At 39.5% G+C, this 11,873-nt stretch overlaps 1 protein-coding gene across 2 annotated transcripts; it reads left to right on the forward strand.

Moving 5' to 3' along the window:
• Nucleotides 1-3,958: 3,958 nt before the first annotated feature.
• LOC125262045 (gastrula zinc finger protein XlCGF8.2DB-like) lies at nt 3,959-10,024 on the forward strand. Of its 2 annotated transcripts, none has more exons than XM_048180601.1 (3): nt 3,959-4,065; nt 4,689-4,895; nt 8,148-10,024. In XM_048180601.1, the coding sequence occupies exon 3, from the start codon at nt 8,697-8,699 to the stop codon at nt 9,477-9,479; it is 783 nt and encodes a 260-aa protein (XP_048036558.1). In that variant the 5' UTR covers nt 3,959-4,065; nt 4,689-4,895; nt 8,148-8,696; the 3' UTR covers nt 9,480-10,024. Both variants share the same exon structure in this region, with proteins under 2 accessions (XP_048036558.1, XP_048036559.1).
• The last annotated feature ends 1,849 nt before the right edge of the window (nt 10,025-11,873 follow it).

An 11,873-nucleotide genomic window follows, 5' to 3' on the forward strand; every position in this document is an offset into this window, starting at 1 on the left:
GTCTAGACCTCCTTAAAATGGCTAAAGTGGTTTTCCCCATGTGTAAAATATTACAGTGGATCAACCTTAACCCTCTGGAGTCTGAGGCTGATTTGGGGCCTGGAGAAGTTTTGACATGCCCTGACATTTGTGCTTTTTTCAGTTGTTCATAAACATATTAATGACACAAGTGTCATTACACTGTATTCAGCACAAACTAGGCTACCATAATATGTGAGGAACATGTGTGTACATGTTTGTGTTTTTGAAGGAATAACGTTTATGCGTGGTTACTGAAAAAACAAAAAACTTAAGTCACTGATATAAGGCCAATAAAAGTATATTAAATCTGTGTTCACAAGACTTTTGGGTATTGAAGGTTGTAGACTAGAGTTTTTGCTTCAAAATTATGTAAAAATTATGCTGACTACTCTTTCATTTATAACAATATACTGATTTAGTTTTTGTAAGACACTTTTTGCCAAGAAACACGGTATGCGAGGAGGCGTGAATCTCCATGAATAATGGCTCATTCTCACCTGTGAAGACAAAAGAATTGAATAGTAATGACCTGAAAAGACTTGCATATTAATGAGGCATTTCAGTCAGGTAGGCTGTGAAAAAAAACTTCTGTGATGTCTCAAGCTCATCATGGTATATGAAACATACAGAAAAATTTTATTACAATATAAAATAATGGTTTTATATTATACTTTAAAATATAATGTATTTCTGTGATGCAAAGAGTCTGAATATAGGCTTTTAGTTTAAAAGCATGCACATTTGGAGAAATATAGGATTCTCATATGTTTATGTCAATTTTCTATACAGAGGAGTTATTTTTTATTTAATATTCATTGTTATCTCTATGAGCGCTGGTGTTTGCAATTCATACTGCAGCCGGAGGGCGCTCTGTGCATTTTTAGTCCACAAATTCATCTAAAAGAAGAAGAGGCTATTCCATGAATGGAGTTTCCAATTCATACTGCAGCCGGAGGGCGCTAAAGAAACAAAAACTCATCTAAAATTCATCTATAGAAGAAAAGAAAACAGGAACTAACTGCATGTCTTCTAGAGCTCGCTAACCATGACTTTTACATCCAGATAAACACTTTTCAAGACAATAAATACACGATTGAGACGATGAATGCATGTATTGCCTCTGAATTTGCGTCTGAATAGCGCTGGCTCCGTGGGCGTGGCCGCATTAGCGGATAATGAGCTGAATCACGGACTTCTGACATGGCTCTCTTTTCATACAGATTACATAAACACAGAAGGTTTGTTTTCGATTTGACTTACATGATTTAAAACCTGACATCTTAATGTTTTTTTAGACATAAGTTTAATTTTTCTGTGATTAGTATTCACTAAGTTACAGTTCATTTTCTGAGAACTATCAGATTGGACTTCGTTCAGAGGGAGAGGAGAAATCACGCATCATGTTAGTTTTCTTTATTTTACAAAAAGCACAACATTATGTTTTTACTCTGAGTGTACACAAATAAAAGAAGATATTCTATAGTTTCAATTGATATATTACTTATGTCTCTATGACAAAAAATGACGGAGTATTTTAAGTCTGTTTTGCTGCAATGTGAAAAAAAACCTGCAAAACGCGCCGGCGCGTTTTCAGACCTCAGAGTGTTAATATTATAAGGCGACAAGAATACTTTTTGTGCACCAAAAAAAAATATTGACTTTTTGATACGGCATTATAGACGCCATTATTTACATTTCCACTGAAGCACATGTAACAACGAATGGTAAGGGGTGTGGCGTTTCCGGACGCTTCAGCGAATCACGATACACTGGACCAGCTAACCAATCCGAGCACATCACGTATTTCGGAGGGAGTGGCTTCATAGAAGCAGGAAGTCAAACAAGCCGTTCATATGACAGTGGAAACAGAGGTGTAGAATAAAGGTAAAATATATGAAAAATACAGCGTTTTCAAAAAAACGAAGCATTAATACATGTTAAACTGCGCCCCAAAAACACAATCAAACCTAGAAAAAAAAAAAAAACACTGAACCACCCCTTTAACATTTGACTGAAATAAATGTATATTATGTGCAAACTAATTACAATGAGGTGGTTGTTTTGCAACGAGGTGGAGATATGAGAGATATCAGGGAAAATTAAGAGACTGAAAAGGAAAATGGAAGTGAAGGTGTTGTTCACGAGAGAACCTTTAATTAATTTGTAAGGATTTAAACTGTCTTATGTGATGATGATGGCCACACAAAACAATAGGGTTGTCCGTGGTTTCAGAATTTGTTGTGGGTGTATGGGATAGTCTGGATGAGGGTGAGATGTCCCGGCCTGAGATTTTGTTCCAGTCAACACCTGATGGGACCTACCGAGACAGCACCACTAAACTCTTCTTCTAGTAAAGCTGAATTTGACAGAGAGAATAACCTAAAGTGCTGGATCTTGCCTTCTTGTACTTAGTCTGTCATCACAAATAGTTGATGTTTTGGAAAAACCAGAGGTACATTTGAATAAATGGGAATCAATTCCAGGCATTGTTTCTGATATTCAGTGTGGGGCAGAATGTCAGAAGATCATTCTGAGTGGACAAATGGAGGCTGATGATGACACATCAATGTTGTGGAATAATGGTGGAATTCCTGTAATAATCTTCATGCCCAATCCAGTGTCAAATCATTGAGCTCACCAAAAGATCGTCAAATGAACATATGCAAGTCAAACATGATCACATTTTTACCTGCTTTTGTAACTAAAATGGAGTGACTCTGAAATCATAGAGTATATAAGCACAGTTCATTCACTCCTCTGCTCCTCAGATCCAGTAGCCTGACCCCTCCTGAGAAACACCAAGCAGTTCAATGGAAAACACGGTGTGATTTTTGCCTCCACTATATCTGGGAAACACCAGAACCACCTTTAAGGACAGAGACAGATCATTTCCACCATGCTATGCTGGCAACACCTGCTAAACCAGTAATGATTGTAGAAGGACCATCCCTTTTGATGAAACTTGAGAGAGCTTCGGCGTGATCCAGAGCACCTGACCAGTGTCACTAAACACATGACATCCCTGTGCCTAGACTCACACATTACTGTTACAAAGAGTGAAAACATTCACTGATAATGCTCACTGAAATATTGCTGCAAAAGACGCACGTATTTTAGTGAGTGTTAAATCATAGCCTTAAACAATCAGCAAGAGGATAAACATCACTTAAAATCTTAAAATGAATCTCTTTTGCTTGAGGTATGTGTGAACTCACACTGTAATTGGTGCTGATTGCTGATGCGGATCAATACCTGAGTTAAGTGTGAATGCAGCGGCTGAAGGTGTGACTCTCCCTGATCTCTGTGATCATGAGTGCTGTAGTTCTGCTGACGAAACTCTTCCTAGAACTGCTCACAGTTTCACTGCTTTAGTCAGACTTCATGACTGCAGCGTGACAGTTTGATCTCTGGATCCTGCTGCAGATTCACAGATCTTCACCACAGAGTAAAATTATGTTTGTAAATCAGTATCCTGTAAACAAGAACTGTTTGTGAATCTGAGAGCTTAAGAGACGTTTAGTCACATTTCAGCACAAATTACATACCACTAATTTTTATTAAAGATACTGAAAAGTAAATCTGATTTAGTACCATTTAGAGAAATTGATTTTAGCCATTTTAAACTGAGATGGAATAAAATGGATATATACTTCATTATAAGTTTTAGTTAATACATTAGTATATCTCTCTTCAACCATAAACCTAATATTTAATGACAAATTATTAAAAAGTTATTTTCAATCATTTGTAACAAACATGAACACTCATTCTTGTTTGAGAATATCATGATGCTCTGTCGTTGGTATAATAATTGCGATCACCTCACACAGTTGTTTATATTTAAATATAAGCCAGTAAAAATTGGTATTGATAGCTTCAGGAATCTGCGATTTATCTTTTTATTCTTTATCTTTTCATTTGAACGTATTTTCTGTGTGTGAATTTCTTTTCTTTTTTGCGTGTTAACAGGACTTTTATTTTGGTGTTCTGGTGTGACGTCATAAGCCTGCGCCGTTCCTGCATCTGTGATTCGGCTGGAGAAAGGTTTGTGTTTTTAATCATTTAAAGTGTTTAATACAAACTGTTCATACAGTCTTATAGAGAACTTTGAAATTAATACATTATTTTTGCATTTTATGCATTTTATAACATAAACACTAGAACCGCCAGGGGTCGTTGTACACTTAAAGCGGGTACAATTTGACTACTGTTTTGATTTGATTAAAAACATAATATGTCACTGTATTATGCCACTGTCTTCACAAAGTAATGTCTAGAGTCATGAAATGATTGTTTTTGGTCATCACCTGTGTTTATTTATGTTCAAGGATATTTTAAGCATAACACTTTTCTTTAATGGTGAATACCCAGCCTTCAATGACAATGACAATGAGAATTAGAAGGAAATAAAAATTACATTAAAATGCCATTAATAACATATTAAGATAACCCATGTTATATAAATTACTAAAATACCCTAATAGTAAATAAAGAGCAATAATAATTCACCGCACTGCATGGGATGTATTTGCAATGACAAATTCAAACACACAGTTTCACCTAATTATTAATTTGTTTACTTGCTTCATTTATAATGTACACAGGAGAGTACTTACTTACAATAAACTGGAGGTAATCATAACATTTTTTTATTTATTACATCATAGATTGGACATATTTCTTCACACAAGGCTTGTATTTTTGTGGAGAAGCGAGATGGCATTGATGACATGATGACATTCCTTCCCTCCTGCTGAAGCGACTGAGATCCACGTGACACACTATTATAAAGATGGAGATTATTAAAGACGAGAGTGAAGACGTGGAGATTGAAGAAACATTCAGAGTCAAACAAGATACTGAGGAACAAACAGGTTGGTTTCAGTCTCAAAATCTCTCTTCTCTTGTTTTTTTTTTTTTTTTGTCATACCGGCATACAGATTGAAACACCTTTACTCCTCACAATAATAACAGGATATAAGGCTGAAAAACACTTTCTTCTTTTGAGAAAGAAATGTAATGAATCCCGTTTTACATTATTATGTGAAGCACATGTACAATATTCTTCACAAAACTCTTCTGTAAAACTGAACATATTTGAGAGGACACTATTTGTCCAATCTTTTATATATGAATGTCAGATTTAAGTTCTGTCTGTAATTGATCTGTCTTCTCAAAGACCCGCCCCCCCTTTAGTTACTGTTGCTTTGTCCGACAAGCCATGGCGCTGTCAGTGAAAAATACATCACGGAGCAAAGAGGACACTGACAACACGTCGACAGACAAGACAGAGCAGGTTACTGATGATACTAAACAAAGTCCCAGCTTTAAAACTGTGTAAATCTTTTAAGAAATTATCCAAAGCGAGTCAACAAGCGAGTCGTTATGACGAGGCAAATAGACACAAGAAGTGCTCACAATACAAGTTTTAGGCAGTGCTCAGAGTATCATAAGCTACAATAGAGAGGGATTAGAGAAATTGAAAGGATAGGTATTGGAATTTTTTTTTTTCAGGATGAGTTTAAGTGCTCACGAAAGAGATGAGTTTTCAGCTGGGCGGTTCGAACAATAAAATTTGAACAATAAAAAGCGTTTTGTGGCTCTTTAATGTGTCGTGACAGATCGCTGTAGCGCCTCAGCTCAAGAGGCTCGTGAACCGATCATCTCTTCCTACTAGTTCATTTATAGCATCAAATAAACATGAATGAACATCAGAAGGAATGTTGTTTCAAAAGCAGTCAGTACACGAAGTTCAAGTCCACGGAGGTTAATCTTCTAACTCCTGACTGCTTCGTCAGACAAAATGGCGGATTCTGCATTATGATTGATTAGATCGCTTGTCAATCAAACTCCCGGCGAAGGGTCAATTAACCAGTTCTCTTGGGTCAGACAGTGATTTATAGTCCTGCACTGGACTGTTTTCTTAATCCCATTCACTGTTACAGGGTTCTTGTAGTAAGTTAAAAGACACACAGGAGAACAGCTTGAGCTGGCAGCCATTATTTTCCTTCAGAACATCAACACTCGAAACAACACGGCCCTCAAGCACATAACATACATGACATTCCTCTGATATACCTGATATACCACATCCCCCCTCCATAAGCCTTTATGCAGAACATATCTGTCATCTAAAACATGACAGTGTATTCAATACCACTCAATTTTGTCAATAGAAGTTTGTTTTTCCTTCTGCAAACTCAAATAAACCCTATTATACCCTGATCCCTGACCCTACTGTACCCTACTATAAAACCGATTCAGTCATCATTAGTCAATCTTCAGTCCAGTAACAATGAGCCTTCTTGTTATTTATTTTAACTCTTGAGGCTTGTTGCAAAAGGATACAAGTGGATACACTCTTCAGTTTTTGTTAACAACATAGTCCTCCAGCCCAACTGGTTGGAGAATCACCCTTCCACTCCTGGAACAGACTCAGAGACTGAAGCACTGTCTGAAGACATCAGGTCCTGATGCTGTTGACTCTTCACAGTCACTGAAGACTCAAGCAGATCTCAGATGTCCTCTATTTCTCCAATAAAGCTGACCAGTTTCAGCCCACACATAGTATGAAAATGGTTCATTACTCTTCTCCACAACAACTGCTGGCATCCAACCTTGTCTTATTTCCATGCAGATCTTGCTCCCTTCCTATAGGGTGGGCAGAGGGCTTGCTGTGGCATTATAATAATGTTGCTACTTGCTTTGAAGATGCTTCTGTCTGTCACATACTCTTTTAGGGGTTGTAGGCTTTAGTACACCTAGGAAGTGTACTCCTTAGAGAGTGATGCCCGACTCTGCTGTGAACACTTTCTCCTGGCTGGCGAACGGCACACGTGATCACTCACAATTTCTTTTGGGATCCCAATCCTTGCAAACTCACTTTTTTTACCGTGTATGCAGTCTTGTCTGGCAAATGCAGGAACTTTGACATGTAGTCCACTAATACCAGGTAAGATTGGCCCTCCAGCTCAAAGATGTCAGTGCCGATCTTCATCCATGGCAGCTCTGGGATTTCATGTGACAGCAACAGCTCTTTAGGATTCTTAGATTGGAACCTTTGGCAGGCTTCACATGTTCCGACCATTTGCTTCTGCTCACGCACAATCTCTGGCCAGTACATGAGCTTTCTTGCTTGTGCCTTGGTCCTCGGTATGCCTTGGTGATACTTCGAGGGATAATGATTCTGTCATTTGTCATCAAGAGCACATCAAGGTTGCCCCAGTGCACCTGCAAACGTAATGATTATGAGTGTGACATGGAAAAAAACAGCATGGAGGCTGTCTAAACATTTTAATAATTTATTGATAATGATTTCTGTGTTTTCGGCTTATAACATGTGGCCCCTTTTAAGAGCTGCGCACTCCCGGTTGAACCGTCTGTGTTGTTTTCTGTTTCTCATTTAAAGTTATTTTCTTTATTAAGTAATGCTGCGGATGGCATTTGTGACAGACAGTTACATGAGTTTCATGGGGAATAAAGCGCCAGTTTGTGAAATGTCAATCGCCGTCCACAGGCTGCAGAGTTCAAGTCAACGATGCTGATTCGTCATCTCCACAGTAGTGGACGTGCCTATATGGATGTTCCATATGGATTACATAATCTGTGAATATTTATTTCCATTTTAATTGGTTCATTTAAAAGTAGACACTTCAGGCTTTCTATAGATATATTTCTTGTGTCTGTGAGGCAAGTACACGCTGAGTTTCGGTTCATGTGTTTTTATGTGCTCAAGTTCACAGGGACGACAGAAAGCACATCCTGACTGTTTTCATTATTTTACATAAGCACAACAATTTGCTGTCATTGTGAGCTTACAGAAATCGTGGCCTCTTCTAGTCGACTAACAGTTAGCTGACTATTAGGGTTCACTCCTGTGGCTCCCTGGAGATCTATTTTCCTCCAGTGCCAATCCTGCTGCAACACACCTGGAGAGAATATAGTCACACTGGAAGTGTGTGCCTTCTTGTTAAATCCCAGGACCTACAAAGAAATAACAATATTTACAAGGTTCTGATAATATTGTTTTCAGTTGTTTAGTGGGTAAAGGATTCAGCATACATGTTAGATTTGATGTTTTACATGTCTAAATGGCGTTGACTAGTTTTTGTTTGTTTTCACTCTAGGCCTGATGGAGCTGAAAAAGAAGAATCAAGAACTGAATGTAATGGAGGAGAAAAATCAGTATGAGAAATGTCATTATTTCATGACTGGGGAGAAATCTATTAGTTCCTCACAGACCCATAAAACAGATTCTAGAAACCTCCAGATGAGAGTTCACTCCACTTGTCAACAGTGTCAAAAGAGCTTCACTCGAAAAGAAAGCCTTAAAGTCCACATGAGAATTCACACTGGAGAGAAGCCGTTCATATGCTCTCAGTGTGGAAAGAGATTTAGACAGAAAAAAACCCTTAATACCCACTTTGAAAGTTCACACTGAAGAGAAGCCTCACACCTGCCAACAGTGTGGAAAGAGTTTCAGTCGAAAAGGAAGCCTTAAAGTTCACTTGAAAATCCACACCGGAGAGAAGCCTTTCATATGCCCTCAGTGTGGAAAGAGATTTACACAGAAACGAATCCTTAATGATCACTTTAGAGTTCACACTGGAGAGAAGCCTTACACCTGTCAACAGTGTGGAAAGAGTTTCTCACTTAAAGGAAATCTTAACACTCACATGAGTATTCACACTGGAGAGAGGCCGTTCATATGCTCTCAGTGTGATAAGAGTTTTAGACGGAAATCAGACCTTAAATCCCACATGAGTAATCACACTGGAGTGAGCCCTTTCACTTGCCAACAGTGTGGGAAGAGCTTCACACTAAAAGAAAGCTTTGAGATTCACATGAGTGTTCACACTGGAGAGAAACTATTCATATGCTCTCACTGTGGAAAGAGATTTAAACGGAAAAGAGACCTTAATATCCACATGAGAAATCACACTGGAGAGAAGCCATTTATTTGCCAACATTGTGGAATGAGTTTTGCATTAAAAGGAACTCTTAAGACTCACATGAGAGTTCACACAGGAGAGAAGCCATTTGATTGTGATCAATGTGGAAAGAGTTTCAGATATAAAGAAAACCTTAAGCATCACATGATGATTCACTCAGGAGAGAAATGTTTTGTGTGTCATCAGTGTGGAATGAGTTTCTCAGACAGTAATCACCTTAAGAATCATGTAAAAAATCACACTGTAGTGAAGCCTTACATATGTCATCACTGTGGAAAGAGTTTCACATACAGCACACACCTTGAGGTTCACATGAGAATTCACACTGGAGAGAAGCCTTTCATCTGCCCTCAGTGTGGAAAGAGTTTCACGATTAAAAAAAATCTTAAGGCTCACATTAGAGTTCACACTGGAGAGAAGCCTTACACCTGCCCTCAGTGTGAGAAGAGATTCACATACCACACAGAACTGAAAAGGCATTTGCTAAACCATTGTAAAAAGAAATAGCCTTTTCCTCAGTGTGACGTTACGGCCCAAGTGTTTTGTTATATTTCTGTTGTTTTGTTTGTTTGTGTGTGTCTGTCTGTCTAGGAATGTCATCAGATTGCTGCTATATGCTGATTGGTGCACAGCACTTTAAACAGCACGTCATCGCTTCCTCTACAGAGGGGAGGGGAACGTTGGTCCCATTGATCTGCAGAGTTTAGCTCCAACCTTAATTAAACACACCTGAAGCTAATCAAGGTGTTCAGGATTACTAAAGTTACAGGGAGATGAGTGGTTTTATTTTCAGGGTTGGAGCTAAGCTTGGCAGGACAATAGCCCTCCAAGATCAACGTTCCCCACCCCTGCTCTACAGAAACATCTTGTGTTTGGAGAAGATAGAGTTTTTGACTGTATAGTGCAGAGTTTGTGTGTTAGGATAGTTTGAATGTGTTAAGAGTATTGCTTGTTTGTTGTATTTGGGAAAGTAAAGAGTCTGCCACTGTTTGATCTCTGTTTTTGTTTGAGTTTTGTATATTCTTTTTTCTTTTCCCTTTTGGGTTAAGGATTAGGAAGAAATTTAAAAAATAATAAAGTTTTATTTATTTTGGCCCATTTAGCTCCTAAATCAAGAGTCCCATATTAAGACAATAAATCATCATTGTTCCAAATTCACTGCATTTTCAGAGTCTTTCTTGTTGCACTCTTTTCTCTAGATGGAGCATAACAGATGAGGTCGCCATTTCTTAAGGCAGGAACACACCAAGCTGACACCGACGAACTACTGGCGACGAAAGCAGACTGCAGGGTTCGCTCACGTTGGCAGGGTCTGTGTCCAAAGTTGGCCTGACACACCAAACCAACACTAGACAGCCGACGGCCAAGTAGCACATCAGTTCTGCACCTGCGTGAGATGAAATGCCTTTCCGAACCAGCAGGTGGCAGTATCTGAACAGCCAATCAGAATGATCAGATGGACCGACGAGCTCCGACGCCGATTCAACATTTCGAATTGGCCAAAAAAAAGTGACGAGGACCAACTTCAGCCGACGGTGCAGAACACACTGGGAAAACTTAGTCGGGCAGTTTTTGTTTGTCGGCCGACTAAGTTTTCCCAGTGTGTTCTGCACCGTCGGCTGAAGTTGGTCCTCGTCACTTTTTTTTGGTCAATTCGAAATGTTGTATCGGCGTCGGAGCTCGTAGGTTGGTGTGTTCCTGCCTTTAAGAGTACTTTACAGATCTTCAACAAGACCTGCCGGCTATTGGTGGGACAATGTAGGTACAGCTTCTCTGCAGTGATGTTCACCAAGCAGCTTTCTGAAGGTCTTACTTTTAGGTGTCTCAGGCATCTTCAGTAAGGGTCGATCATTAACCTTGAGGAAGATGTACAGCTGTCTGCGATTACAAGTTAGAGTGTCCTGAGGTTACACTCTGCAGCTTGATGGGTTCTTCCACAATGCCAACATCTCTTGTTCGATTCTATCCACTGTATTTTCTGATCTCTGTTCAGTCTCTGGAAACTGGCACACCCATGTCTTGAGCATCACAATATGGGTAGAATATCTTCTCGTCTCTGGGCTTCATGTCAGCTTTATCTGGCAAGTCACTGTTTTCTTTGTGTTGAGGAAGATACTTGTGGCCTTAGCTGGCTGTCTTGTGTCTCTCTGTTGTCCCTTTCTTTGCATGGCTACTGGCTTACCTGCTGGTGGATAGAACCTGGTACTACCTGGTTCTGCAAGGGCTTCAGATGACGCAAACTCTGAATCAACATGCACCATTCCAAATCACCTTAACCTTAGAGCATGAACTCTAACTATGCTAAAAGATCCAGCAAGAAAACATGTCTGTAGATCATGTGGAAGTTTACACAACAGTCTTGAAGCGTGGGAAACGCACTCTAGCTCCAAGTAGCCTTTATTCCCCAGCTGCTGAAGCATACTCACTAGAATGCAAACTCTTTGGAAGGCTGTCACATCTCCGTGGTCAACATTCGGACCATCAATTCTCAGCAATTCTTTGAAGGGCCAACTCATGGGGCTGTGTTGGTTAAGTGCCTCAATGGTCTTTGAGAAGTGGTATAACGAGTTGCAGTAGGAGTCGGCAATCAACAGTGCTTCCTCTGACTTCAGGTGAACAAGAAGCATCTGCTGGTAGGATGTTCTCCAGAGCAACACATAGCCTTAAACTCTCTCAGATCTGGCTTAACGAAGTTCAGAATGGTGGGAGCTGGTCCCCTGTAGGTACTTTCTTGACTCAGAGGAATACATAACTGGGTTGAACTGTAGCCAATTCTGCTATCATCTGCTCTGTCGTAAGATCTCTGGTGGAAGGATTGACGCTGTGTGAGCTGGACATGAGTTGACTGTGATGTCATCTCCTGCTGCCGAAGCCGCCATTCTAAATCATGCAGGCGATCTT

The sequence above is a fragment of the Megalobrama amblycephala genome, unplaced genomic scaffold, assembly GCF_018812025.1.
Source record: "Megalobrama amblycephala isolate DHTTF-2021 unplaced genomic scaffold, ASM1881202v1 scaffold565, whole genome shotgun sequence".
Lineage (NCBI taxonomy): Eukaryota > Metazoa > Chordata > Actinopteri > Cypriniformes > Xenocyprididae > Megalobrama > Megalobrama amblycephala.